Genomic DNA, 14,262 nt, shown 5'->3' with positions numbered 1-14,262 from the left:
CACAGACACACCTCGCAGCTGCGAGTGGCGACCACAGTGCCGGGGTGGTGGCTGGAGTCCCAGAAAAAGGGAGCTCGGGAGACGCCCTCCCATTGGCTGAGCCAGCTGCAAATTACCCAGAGCCGCGCAGCCGGATCCGCTGCTAGGTAACTGCGCCGCAGGGGGCGGGGCTGGAGACCACCCAGGCTGGGCCACCCCTGGCCTCGCCTCCCCCGCCTGCCTCCCGCCCACCCTCGGGGGCCCTTCGGGAGGAGAAGGGAGGGAGATTCCCGGGCCGCCTCGCGCTGGCCAAGTGCAAGTCTGGATGCTGAGAAAGCGCGGCTGTTGGTCCCACTGGAGCCATACTTTGTTCCCAACACAGCCCAAACCTAAAGACTTCACTCTTCTTGATGGGCTCCAGGCTATTTCCACGGAGACAAGAGTCTTCTCTCTAAAACGCAAATGGGATGAAAACTCCAGAAGCACAGGGCCCTGCACCCTGAACAATCTAACACCTTTTTGTTTGTTTGTTTGTTTGTTTTGTCTGTCGTGGGGCCTGAACTCTGGGCCTGGGCGCTGTCCCTCAGCTCTTCAGCTCAGGGCTAGTGCCTCTACCACTTGAGCCACAGCGCCACTTCCGGCCTTTTGTGCTTCTGTGGTGGTGAGGAATTGAATCCAGGGCCACATGCGTGCAAGGCAAGCACTCGACCACTAAGCCACCTTCCCAGCCCAACATTTTTTCTTTCCCATAAGTCTCTCACACCCACCCAATATTCCTTCCAGCTCTGGAGAGCCAGGTCATTTCCTAAGTGCATCATGTTGTACCTTGGATTTCTGCCTCTGTACATGTGGCTCTTTTATCTTGGCAGATAATCTTAGAAAACTGAACTGAATTAATCACCCCTCTGAAGCATTCATTGATTGATACCAATCTCCTGTCAGAGAATTGCTGCTGCTGCTGCTGCTTCCTCCTCCTCCTCTTCTTCATTGTTGGTTGTGGGGCTTGAACTCTGGGCCTGGGCTCTGTCCCTGAGCTCTTCAGCTCAAGGTGAGCACTCTACTACCTGAGCCACAGTGCCACTTTAAGTTTTGGTGGTTAATTGGAGATAAGAGTCTCAGGGACATGGGGCAGGGAAGGTGGCTCAGTGGTAGAGCGTTTGCCTTGCATGCATGAGGCCCTGGGTTTGATTCCTCAGCACCACATAAGCAAAAAGAAAAAAAAAAGCCGGAAGTGGCGCTGTGGCTCAAGTGGTAGAGTGCTAGCTTTGAGCTGAAGAGCTGAGGGAGAGTGCCTAGGCCCAGAGTTCAGGCCCCACGACCGGACCAAAAAAAAAAAAGTCTCAGGGACATTCCTGCACAGGCTGGCTTTGAACTGGGATCCTCAGATCTTAGCCTCCTGAGCAGCTAGGGTTACAGGCGTGAGCCACCAGTTCCCTGCTAGAGAATTGCTTCTTTGTGGTTCTTGTAACACTCAGTTTATACATAATTATTGCTTTTTTTTTTTTTTTTTGGGTCCAGTTGTGGGGCCTGAACTCTGGGCCTGGATGCTGTCCCTCAGCTCTTCAGCTCAAGGCTAACGCTCTACCACTTGAGCCATAGAGCCACTTCCGGCTTTTTTCTTTTTGCTTTATGTGGTGCTGGAAATGAACCCAGGGCCTCATGCATGCAAGGCAAGCGCTCTACCACTGAGCCACCTTCCCAGCCCCTACATAATTATTGCATTAATGATGAAATAAGCTATCTAGAGTGCTGCAAATTTGCTTTCCTCACTAGATAGTAAGTGCTCAATAACTGTGAACCATTGAAAATTGTAGAAACTTGGGTGTAAGACACTGGAAATGAAAGAGGGAGTTATTCCATCTGAGTATGCTATTTCTAGCTGATTCCTAACTGACAACCTTGAGTAGAAAAGTAGGGTAAATTAATATTTCAATATGTAGAGAAAGAGAAAAGGAATCTGCAATAAATTCATGAATCTAACACAAGTATTATCTTTGGCCAACTTTGAGTCAATTCTTCCAGACTTCTTTGTCATTACATCGTAAATATTTTGTGTTACTACATAGTCTTTGTATCAGTCATTTGCAGTGTCCTTAGAATAGATTGATTCCCAGAAATAGGGTTGTTTGGGTCAAAAAGTATAAACTTTTTTTTCCAGTCCTGAGGTTTGAACTCAGGGCCTAGGCACTGTCCCTGAGCCTCTTTGTGCTCAAGGCACAAGGCTAGCACTGTACCACTTGAGCCACAGCTCTACTTCTGGCTTTTTCTGAGTAGTTAACTGGAGATAAGAGTCTTGTGGATTTTCCTGCCTGGGCTGGCTTCGAACCATGATCCTCAGATCTCAGTCTCCTGAGTAGCTAGGATTACAGGCGTAAGCCACTGGCACCTGGTTACTATAAACTTTTTTTCTTTTTCTTTTTGTTGGTTGTGGTTCTTAAACTCTGTGTCTGGGTGCTGGGTGCTGACCCTGAGCTCTTCAGCTCAAGGATAGCGCTCTACCGTTTGAGCCACTTCTGGCTGTTTCTGTTTATGTGGTGCTGAGGAATGGAACCCAGGGCCTCATGCATGCATGCAAAGTAAGCACTCTACCACTGATCCACCTTCCCAGCCCTATAAACGTTTTCATGGTCTTGCTACACATTGACAAAACAACTTTTACAGAACTTGTATACATTAATATCACCTCTGGAACCTCAGTTCCTGGGAAGGAAAACTTTAGGTTGAGGGGGTGAATAGCAGGTTTTCCACTTCCATTGGTTTATTAATGCAGCAAAATACCTTGTTAATCAAGTGGTCTACTGGTGAGCTACATCTCCAGCCCATTTTTGCACTAGTTACTTTGAGATTGGGTCTTGCGTTTTTTGCCTACGTGCACACCTGGACCTCCATGCTCAAGTTCTATGGAATTGAAATCTTATGAACTTTTTTTTCCTAGGCTGGCCTGGAACCAAGATCCTCCCAGTATCAACCTCATGAGTAGCTAGTCACAAGCATCAGTCACTGGTAAGGGTTATGTGTCTTTGGCTTACACCAAAGAGTTACAAAGAGAAAAGCAAATATCATCAAGGATATAATTACTAATTAATTAGACAAACATGTCTACCTATTTGCTGCACTTTGGAGGGGAGCATGGAGATCACGGGGAAAATTATTGTGAACTGGGGTACTAAGGGTGTACTGGGTTCCAGAAGTGAGAAGAACTGGATGAGAAAGGTGGGAGAAGGCATGGTTCAAGGTCTGCGTATTTTATTTATTTATTTTGTTGGTCGTGGGGCTTGAACTCTAGGCCTGGGTGCTGTCCCTAAGCTCTTCAGCTCAAGGCGAGCACTCTACCACTTGAGCTACAGCGCCACTTGCGTATTTTAAGTATATGCTGTGAGATATTAGGCAAGTCACATAATCTCTGACATTGATATAAAGATTAAAAGAGCTAATACAGGGGCTGGGAAGGTGGCTCAGTGGTAGAGCACTTGCCTTGCATGCCTGAGGCCCTGTGTTCGATTCCTCAGTACCACATAAGCAAAAAGAAAAAAGCTGGAAGTGGCTCTGTGGCTCAAGTGCTGAGGGACAGCATCCAGGCCCAGAGTTCAGGCGCCACGACTGGACCCCCCCCCAAAAAAAAGAAAAATAGGGTGGGTGCACACTATGACTAAGTGTTGGTGGAAAGGGGCCAATCCATATGGGAGTCAAAGGGAGCCAGGTCAAGCCTTCTTTTTTTTTTTTTGTTGGTTGTGGGGCTTGAATTCTGGGCCTGGGCGCTGTCCCTCAGCTCTTCAGCTCAAGGCTAGCACTCTACCACTTGAGCCACAGAGCCACTTCTGGACTTTTCTGCTTATATGGTGTGGAGGAATAGAACCCAGGGCCTCATGCATGCAAGGCAAGCACTCTACTGTTAGTTTTTTAAAAAGAGGTGGCCAAGTAAGAACAGCACCACGCACGTGGTATTTAGGTAAAGGGTAGGTTTATTCATCATTCTGGCTGGCACCAGGCCATCTTGGTCCTCCATGCGGTGGGGAAAGGCCTGGGAAAGAGAGAGAGCTGGGAAAGCGAGAGAAAAGAGCTAGAAAAGAGAGAAAAGAGCTAGAAAAGAGAGCTTCTGGGCCTGGGCTAGGCCTTATCTAGGGTATGGGCAGAGAAAGGTGTGGCCACATCAAATTGAGATGTGACCTCAGGGGATGCAGATGTGACCTCTTCAAGGTGTCCCAGTTGCCTAGGTAACGCAGGTACTGGGTGAGATCTATTCACCATCCAGGAATGGATCTTACATCTACCACTGAGCCACCTTCCCAGCCCTAAGTCAAGCTTTCTTATCTGAACATTCCTTCAGGCTTTTCTCTCTGCTTTTTGCTTCTATTATCCAGACTAGGCAGATTCAATGACCCTGCCTTGTAGAAGAAGGAAGCAGGGTAATTTTCAATCCCACTAGGTCAAGCCTGGCATATGTGCCCATTCCCTGCTGGCAACTTGAGGCCAGTAGCATATAGCAAGTCTTTAGTGACAAGGTTTGCAACTACAGATCAGAGAATGGCCCTTCACCCTGAATATGGAGAAAAAGAGACCTGAAGCCGGGCGTTGGTGGCTCACGCCTGTAATCCTAGCTACTCTGGAGGCTGAGATCTGAGAATCATGGTTTAAAACCAGGGCAGGAAAATCCTTGAATCTTATCTCCAATAAACCACTCAGAAAACTCCAAGTGGCGCTGTGGCTCAAATGGTAGAGGGCTAGCCTTGAGCTGACAAGCTGAGGGACAGTGCCCAGGCCCAGAGTTCAAGCCCCACGACAGAGAGAGAGAGAGAGAGAGAGAGAGAGAGAGAGAGAAGAGAGAGAGAGAGAGAGAGAGAGAGAGAGAGAGAGAGAGAGAGAGGTGAAGAACCAAAGCAGTTTCCTCATATTCATGGAAGGCCTCTGATAAAAATCCTTCTGGATAGTCCAAAATGGCTCAGGCTAAGGCCCAGGCATTTTGGATTCCAAATACAATATTTTCCTGCCCAGCCTCTTTCCCTCTGGGTTAGTTCCATCCAGCAGAGCATTCTAGACCTTCTGTCCAGGTCTCCTTTATGTGATTCCTCTTTCTCAGATATATTTAGCTATTTAGTGTTTTATTTTTGTTTCTATTGAGAGAGGGTCTTTTATTATTTTTTTTTTTGGGTCTGGTTGTGGGGCCTGAACTCTGGGCCTGGGCACTGTCCCTCAGCTCTTCAGCTCAAGGCTAGCACTCTACCACTTGAGCCACAGCGCTACTTCCAGCTTTTTTCTTTTTGCTTATGTGGTGCTGAGGAATCGAACCCAGGGCCTCAGGCATGCAAGGCAAGTGCTCTACCACTAAGCCATCTTCCCAGCCCCTGAGAGAGGGTCTTAATGTTACTCAGGCTGGTCTGGAATGCTGTCTTTTTCTCAAGTGCTGGCATAAATTCCTGGTTTATAGTTAACTATTTAGGAAGCAGCATGTAAAGTTTTATTTATGTACCTCTTTAGAGGTATGACAGTGGATAGTGTACCCACTGCAATTCTTTTTTTGCCAGTTGAACTAAGGGCCTGGGCACTGTCCCTGAGCCCCTCCGTGCTCAAGGCTAGCATTCTACCATGTAGGTCACAGCACCACTTCTGGCTTTTTTAATGTGGTACTGAGGAATCAGACCCAGGGCTTCATGCATGCTAGGCAAGTACTCTACCACTAAGCTACATTCCCAGCCACTGTCAGCAATTCTTTGGAAGTAGAAATAGCCTCTAGGAAGTGTAGGCCACTGGACTGCTCTTGGGGCCTAGACTAACAGTTTTCTTCCTCCTACTGGGGATGAGTGGGATGAGAATGTAGTGGATTAGGAAGAAGTTCAGCTTCTGGCCTTAGGAAATAACTTGCAGGGTAGTCTTGGCAGTCAGTCCTCTTACAGGCTTCAGGAGTGCTTGCCAATAGGCAGGAATGAGATTTTGAGGGGAGGGGGTTCCTAGAGTAATAGCTGTCAAGTTTCATCTGACCTGGCAAGCTCTAAGACTTAGTTTCTCAGCACTTTTTCAGTCTTCCCTGAATTAGCATTGAAGGCTCACCTTGATCTCTCTTTTTTCTTCTTCTATCAAGCATCACTGGAGAGGGTGATTGCCTTGGCCACCCAGTGGATATTTAGTTACTAGGTTTTAGACAGAACTTCTCTGTAGTTTCTACCAAAGGAAACAAAAATGATCCCTGCTGGCAGAGAGGGGAAGGGAGAGGGGAAGAGGAAGAGGGAGAGGGACGGGGAAAGGAAGGGAGCACAGAAGCAGGCCAACAGATACAGAGAAGTATTCTGAGTATTTAGCTTCCCATCTTGGAGTTAGGAACAGTGGCAGCAGCTTACTGTGGGGCCTGAGCCCAGTTGAGAAACCCTTGTCTTTTGTTTGCTTCAGCTCCCTTCTTTTCTTGGTGTAGAGACTGTGGAATGAACTTGTGCAAAGAGAAGGCAAGGGAGAAATTTTCTTTTCTTTTTTTTGTCGGTCATGGGGCTGGAACTCTGGGCCTGGGCACTGTCTCTCAGCTCTTCAGCTGTAGACTAGCGCTCTACCACTTGAGCCTCAGCCCCACTTCTGGCTTTTTCTGCTTATGTGGTGCTGAGGAATCGAACCAAGGGCCTTATGCCTGCAAGGCAAGCACTCTACCACTGAGCCACCTTCCCAGCCCCAAGGGAGAAATTTTCTTCCATCTCACTATCAAGTTCTGAGGGCTCACTGGGGAAGGACAGAAAGGGAACAAGAAGGCTCTGGAACAGTTTAGTCAATTCTTTTCCATCTCACACTAGAGGCCAGTTCTTCTGCCACAGAAGCCAGGACTCCATCTCCAGCACTACCTGAGCCCCACAAATTTAATTTCAGTTTCAAAGATTATACTGGGTACACTATAGCTCTTTATTCCCATCTCCCTCTCAGTCCTATTGATTCCAACCACTTCTGCTGGGCCATTGTAGCTCCTATCCCATCATAGTAAACTTCTTTCAGGAACCTTGCCCTAACCAGTGGGAGGAATGTGGTGCTTCTGAGCTTCTAAGAAAGCTGGTGGAGGTGGAGTTCCCCCAGGGTAGAAATGTTCATCCTGTTTCTCACAAACTCAGTGAGAACACTAAGATGAGGTAAGATTACTCAAATGAACTTGGGAGCCTTGAGATTTTTGAAGCAATGTAGAAACCAGTATTTCAAACCATTCTTTATAATTACTACCACCCACAGTGAGGACATCAAGAGAAACCTTTACTTTGATAATTCTAGGAGGTGAAATCTCACCCCAGGAGCCACTTTTATCTTCTACCAACACCTGCAGGTTGTAAAAGCGATGTAGGGAAAGTGTACTTATGTTACTTATGTTTGGGAGCAGGGGTGGCAAACAGGTGGATAAAACTCCAGAAGGGCTGTGAATATAGAAATCTCATTTCTAAATTATCTGGAGCAGGAATATCTATAATTAGGACATAAAGGAGTACAAGTAGCTAAGAGTCAGGAAGATTCCTGGCTCTTATCAGGCTGAAAGGCCTCCTGAAGCAAGGTGAAGATAGATCTGGCTGGCTCAGATTATTGTCTCAGATATGGCTCTTGCCTCCCTGAAAACTTGCTGGTTAGGCTTGTTGACTAGCTGGGGGCTTTCTTCCTACTTGCTTTTAAGAGCCTCCAAGGGACAATTGTTGAGTTGGAGAAAGGGGTTAGAGGCTGAAAAGATGGAATAAATAGTGGGGCAGCTGCTGGGTATCTGTGGAATAACTATTGGAGCAGAAAATAAATAAGTCTTAGCCTGATGCTCAGAGGTGGCAGCAGCTAGGTCTATGGGTTTAGAAAGCCTGATTAGGATCAGGTACTGAAGTACTTCCAAGTCCTTCAGGTGAGAGATGCTTCATGGCTTGGGCTGGGTGGCCACTCAGAAAATAGCTTCACTAGGAGTTTTATCAGTAGACAGTTGCTTCAATAGCCTAATAACTTTAGTAAGAGCTACACCTAGCTGGGCGCTGGTGGCTCATGCGTATAATCCTTGCTACTCAGGAGGCGGATGGGATCTGATGAGATCTGCCAGTTGGGGCAAGAAAGTCTGTGGGACTCTTATCTCCAATTAACCACCAGAAAACCGGAAGTGGCACTGTGGCTCAAGTGGTAGAGTTCTCATCTTGAGCTGAAGAACTCAGGGACAGGCTCAGAGTTCAAGCCCCACGACCGACAAAAAAAAACAAACCCAAAACCCAAAACCCAAAAAAACACTAAGCCTCTGGTCTATCCTTTTCCACTCATTTGTCCTGCATAGTCTTTATCGCATGATCCATGAACACACTGTGTATATTTGGCACCCACATGACTTGGAGCCTGAAACTTCTCCACAAGTCTCCACCATGCCTTTGGAAGTCTTTCTTTCTTTCTGGAAGTCTTTCTTTATTGGAAAATAAATACAGAGTCAAACAGGTAGGCCAGCCAACAGCTGTAGTTTGGGACCAAATGAAGGAGAGTCTAAGTTGCTCAGATCTCAGATCTCCATGAGTTGATCATTCCCCACGATTACTTCATTTATCCGTTTAGCTATAAAAGAAAACAAAAAGATTTTCTGAGAACTGGCAGTAAAAGGTATCATTTCAAACAAATTGCTTCTAATTTTTTTTTTTTTTGGTCAGTTGTGGGGCTTGAACTCTGGTCCTGGGCATTATCCCTCAGCTCTTCAGCTCAAGGCAAGTGCTCTACCACTTGAGCCACAGCACCACTTCCGGTTTTCTGAGTGGTTTATTGGAGATAAGAGTCTCACGGACTTTCCTGCCCAAGCTGGCTTTGAACCAAGATACTCAGGTCTCAGCCTCCTGAGTAGCTATGATTATAGGCATGAGCCACCGGCGCCCAGCTTTGTAGCTAGTCTTTAAGTGTCACTATCAGTTAATCAAATGCTTTTCTTTAATCCCTTTATCCCTCTGTAACTGGGAGGCAGCCTCAGTGCCTGGCTGGGGCAGACAACACTTTCTTCTGAACTGCCAGGTTTCAAGCTTTAGTAAACCCTCCAGCTCTGGGCTGAATCAGACTGGAAAAAATCTCAAGACAGACTATCAGGGAGTATGGTAAACAGGAGAGAAACCAGTGTGATATAAGGTAATAATAAGCTACAAATGAAAAACTACACCACTTTGGGGCTGGGAAGGTGGCTCAGTGGTAGAGTGCTTGCCTTGCATGACTGAGGCCCTGGGTTCAATTCCTCAGCACCACATAAGAAAAAAGCCGGGAGTGGTGCTGTGGCTCAAGTGGTAGAGCCCTAGCTTTGAGCTGAAGAGCTGAGGGACAGCGCCCAGGCCCAGAGTTCAGGCCCCACAACTGGACCCCCTCAAAAAAAAGAAAAGAAAAACTACACTACTGGGAAACTAGGAAGGATTCCTGATCGTCAGAAAGACTTTATTTATGTCAAGCATATGTCAAAAGCTTGACCTGTATCAAAATGTCTACTTTCATGGTCAAAGGACTCATCACTGTTCTGTCATTGATGTTAAGAGATTCAGATGAAGAATCCAATTAGTCTTTCAAATTTTGACTGTTGCTGCTTGAGCAGAAGGTCAAACTTGGCTGTCAGGACTTTTGTCAGAAATAATACCTAAGTGTGTTCGGGTGTATTAAAGTTGTATTAAAGAGCCTGTAGCTCAATGGTAGAGTATGTATGTAGTATTGTGAAGTTCTGGATTCAATCCTCAGAATTGCAAAAAAAAAAAAAAAAAAGGTGTGAGTTATTCTTTTGTTTTTTAGTGCTAGAAAGGGCAGTAAGAGCTGGGTACCAGGGGTTCATGCCTGTAACCCTAGCCACTAAGGAGGAAGAGGTCTATCTCCAAAAAGGTGAGTTAGAGATGTAGCTCAAGTGGTTGTATACTAGTTGAACAAGTAAGCTAAGGAGGTATAAGGGCATGAGTTCAAACTCAGTACTGGGGGAAAAAGAGCAGTGAGGTGTGCACTGGATTATCAGAATCACATTTTTGAGGTAAGGTATGGGGACTCTGAGCTATGAAAATGACTAGAATTTGAAGAGGGGACAGGTCTCTGTATGAACATGTTTTTTTCTTCCTGTAATCTCTGACTGGGGACTTGACATATACTATACACTTGGAGGACCACAGTATGAAGCCAGTCTGGGCAGGAAAGTCCGTGGCTTTTTTTTTTTTTTTTGGGGGGGGGGTCCGGTTGTGGGGCCTGAACTCTGGGCCTGGGCGCTGTCCCTCAGATCTTCAGCTCAAGGGTAGCACTCTACCTCTCTACCTCTTGAGCCACAGTACCACTTCCGGCTTTTTTTTTTTCCTGCTTATGTGGTGCTGAGGAATCAAACCCAGGGCCTCAAACATGCAAGGCAAGTGCTCCACCACTGAGCCACCTTGCCAGCCCAAGTCCATGACTTTTATATCCAATTAACTACCAAAAAGCTAGATGTAGAGCTGTGACTGAAGTGGTATGGACATCAGGCTTGAGCAAAAACTCTCAGGGTCAGCATGTAGGCCGGGGTTTAAATCTCAAGACTGGTATATGCATGTGTGTGTGTATGTGCTTGTGCACGCGTGTGTGCATGCGCGCACGCACACACACACACACACACACACACACACACACACACAAATATTTAGTCAGAAATAGGAATGCAACCCAGTGGTAGACTGTTTGCCTTGTAAATGAGTGTATCCCTGAGTTTGATCCCTGCTAATATATACAATTTTTTTGCTTTTTTGTTTTTTTGGGTTTTTTTTTGGGTCCAGTCGTGGGGCCTGAACTCTGGGCTTGGGCACTGTCCCTCAGCTCTTCAGCTCAAGGCTAGTACTCTACCACTTGAGCCACAGCACCACTTCCGGCTTTTTTCTTTTTGCTTATGTGGTGCTGAGGAATCGAACCCAGGGCCTCAGGCATGCAAGGCAAGCGCTCTGCCACTGAGCCAATTTCCCAGCCCCTATATACAATTTTTTTTCTTTCTTTTTTTTGTGCTAGTCCTGGAACTTGGAGTCAGGGCCTGAGTGCTGTCCTGAGCTTTTTTTTTTTGGATCAGGTTACAGGGCCTGAACTCTGGGCCTGGGCCCTCAGCTCTTCAGCTCAAGGCTAGTGCTCTACCAATTGAGCCACAGTGCCACTTCTGGCTTTTTTCTTTTTGCTTATGTGGTGCTGAGGAATCAAACCCAGGGCCTCATGCATGCAAGGTAAGTGCTCTACCACTGAGCCACCTTTCCAGCCCTCCCTGAGCTTTTTTGCTAAAGACTAATAATGTTCTTCCACTGAACCACAGTTTCACTTCTGGCTTTTTTGTGGTAACTAGAGATAAAAGTCCCATGAATTTTCCTCCAGGGGCTGGCTTTGAGCCACAATTCTCAGATCTCAGTCTCCTGAGTAGCTGGGATTATAAGTGTGAACCACTGACACCTAGCTTCACCCAGTTTTTGTATGTTTTTTCAGTATTATACCATCTTTGTATAAGCTGCTGGGCAGAGCAAGTTCACAACATAGCTTACAGAATCATCTTTAAGCCATTGAGAATGACAAACCCTTTCCCAGACTAGGAATCTATGTGACTATCTGTCTTAGAAACCCGGTCAGGGGCTGGAAATATGACTTAGTGGTAGAGTGCTTGCATAGCATGCATGAAGTCCTGGGTTCAATTCCTCAGTACCACATAAAAATAAAAAGCCAGAAGTGGTGCTGTGGCTCAAGTGATAAGAGTTCTAGCTTTGAGCAAAGAGAAGCTCAGGGACAGTGCCCAGGCTTTAAGTTCAAGCCCCAGGACTGGCAAGCCCCTCCCATCAACTAACCAACCAACCAACCAACCAACCACCAAAAAACCAAACCAGGTCAGAGGAAATGTTCCTGGTATTTAGGAAGACAGAGTTAGTTCCAGAGTCTCTGCTGCATTACTTGTCCTCTGTGTCAAGCACACTTTTTATAGATTTATATGAGACTGTTATCTCCAATTAATCACCAGAAAACAAGAAGTGGCTCTGTGGCTCAAAGTGGTAGAGTGTTGGCCTTGAGCAAAAATGCTCAGGGAAAGTGCCCAGGCCCCAGTTCAAACCCGATTACTGACCAAAAAAAAAAAATTGACAGTGATGTTAATTGCTTTCCAAAAATGGCTTTATAGACTTGTATTCTCACTTGCAGTGCATGAATGTGCTGGTTTCTCATGTCTTGCCTACTGTGCTAATGTGAATAGGTTAAAAAAAAAGCATCTGTATCTCTGTCTCTCTCTGTGTCTCTGTCTCTATGCCTCTGTTTCTGTTTGTCTGTCTCTCATAATATTGAAGTTTGAATTCAGGGATCCACGCTTGCTAGCCAAATGACCTACCTATTGAACCATGCCCCAGCCTCTTTTGATTTAGGTATGTTTTTGGACAACATATTGTTAATTTGTCAGCCTCAGACTACAGTCCTAATTCTTCTATCTTCCACATAACTGGGATTACAATTGTACCCCATCATATCTCATTTGTTCTGTGAGACAAAGCCTTCTGAACTATTTTTTTTTTTTTTTTACCAGACTGGCTTTAAACTGCAATTCTCCTGTATTCATCTAAGTAACTGGTATTCCACTAGGCCCAGTGAATAATAGTCCGATAAATGGTTTTTATATAGCAAAAACACCAAAATAAAAACTGAATTTGTTAAATAAAATAGCATCTGTAAAAAAAAAAAAAGCATCTGTGATTGTAACTTGGACTCTTATTTACCTTTGGCTTCAATCCTCTGACCACTTCCAACCAAACAGTCCTTGATATCTGCTCCCTTCTCAATCACTGCATTGTTACAGATGACGCTGCCCTGGATGTTGCTTCTATAACACAGGAGCCAAGTTAGAGATTGCTAAGGGCTCTAATCACCATCCCCACTATCTCATGAACTTTTCTGCCTGGACTGGCTTCGAAGAGCAATCCTCAGACCTTAGCCTCCTGAGTAGGATTATAGGCATGACCACTACCCCTTCAGTGTTTTTGCTCAAGGTTGCCTAAGCCTTTTTTTTTTTTTTGGTTGGTCGTGGGGCTTGAACTCTGGGATTGGGCACCACTGTCCCTCAGCTCTTCAGCTCAAGGCGAGTGCTCTACTGCTTGAGCCACAGCGCCACTTCCGGTTTTCTAGTGGTTTATTGGAGGTAAGAGTCTCATGGACTTTTCCTTACCCGGGCTGGCTTTGAACTGTGATCCTCAGATCTCAGCCTCCTGAGTAGCTAGGATTACAGGCGTGAGCCACCAGCGCCCGGCTGCCTAAGCTTTACTTTAAGCAAAGTTCCTTTCCAAAAAAGACTGAAAATAGGGGCTGGGAAGGTGGCTCAGTGGTAGAGCACTTGCCTTGTATGCTCGAGGCCCTGGGTTCGATTCCTCCGCACCACATAAGAAAAAAGCCAGAAGTGGTGCTGTGGCTCAAGTGGTAGAGTGCTAGCCTTGAGCTGAAGAGCTGAGGGATAGCACCCAGGCCCAGAGTTCAGGCCCCACGACCGGACCCCCCCCCAAAAAAAAAAGACTGAAAATAATTTACCTCCTAAAAATCTCTCTTCTACTACTCATATTTGTATTTTATGCATCGAAAAACCTGAGGGCCATATAGAAAAATAAAGTCACTAAACATCTTTCAAGTCTTCTTATTTAAGTTCAGGCTGTTCATAAAGCAAGATTTTAGGATGCTCTAAAGTGACTTCAAGGAAGTGAAAGTGATAAAACACCAGCCTTGAGTGAAAAAGCTCTCTCACACACAATATACCTTGAAGAGAAGCTTGTCTTAAAAAACGTAATAGCTTAGGGGCTGGGAAGGTGGCTCAGTGGTAGAGCGCTTGCCTGGCATGCATGAGGCCCTGGGTTCTATTCCTCAGCACCACATAAGCAGAAAAGGCCACAAATGGCGCTGTGGCTCAAGTGGTAGAGCGCTAGCTTTGAGCTGAAGAGCTGAGAGACAGCATCCAGGCCCAGAGTTTAGGCCCCACAACTGGACCCAAAAAAACATAATAGCTTATAGGTACACTCCTTCTAGACCTCTACCTCCAGGAGTGCTCTGGGATACTGAGATAGGGAAAAATGACCTTTAGGTCTTGAGGCAGTATTGCTCTAGTACTTCCAATATCAAGCCAGGACTCATCAAGCAGGAATCCAAGGCAAGGGCAGGCAGCTTCTCCCAGGATCACAATGCTTTGAGAAATCATGTGTCTTTTTTTTTTTTTTTTTTGGGGGGGGGGTCTGGTCGTGGGGCCTGAACTCTGGGCCTGGGCACTGTCCCTCAGCTCTTCAGCTCAAGGCTAGCGCTCTACCACTTGAGCCACAACGCCACTTCCGTCTTTTTTTCTTTTTGCTTATGTGGTGCTGAGGA

General features: G+C 46.1%; 1 protein-coding gene across 3 annotated transcripts in view; it reads right to left on the bottom strand.

The window, feature by feature from the left end:
• Positions 1-8,196: 8,196 nt before the first annotated feature.
• LOC138823629 (translation initiation factor eIF2B subunit gamma) overlaps positions 8,197-14,262 on the bottom strand; it is a 62,759-nt gene continuing 56,693 nt past the window's right edge. For all 3 annotated transcript variants that reach the window (XM_070017048.1, XM_070017049.1, XM_070017050.1), the window contains exons 11-12: positions 12,639-12,742; positions 8,197-8,499 (exon numbers count right to left, since the gene is read on the bottom strand). In XM_070017048.1, the coding sequence (XP_069873149.1) occupies positions 8,447-8,499; positions 12,639-12,742 (157 nt within the window). In that variant the 3' untranslated portion in view covers positions 8,197-8,446. The remainder of the gene's footprint in view (positions 8,500-12,638; positions 12,743-14,262) is intronic.

This window comes from Dipodomys merriami, unplaced genomic scaffold, assembly GCF_024711535.1.
Source record: "Dipodomys merriami isolate MVZ:Mamm:240054 unplaced genomic scaffold, mDipMer1.0.p SCAF_121, whole genome shotgun sequence".
NCBI classification, from domain to species: Eukaryota; Metazoa; Chordata; class Mammalia; order Rodentia; family Heteromyidae; genus Dipodomys; species Dipodomys merriami.
This window is presented reverse-complemented; position numbering and strand designations above follow the sequence as displayed.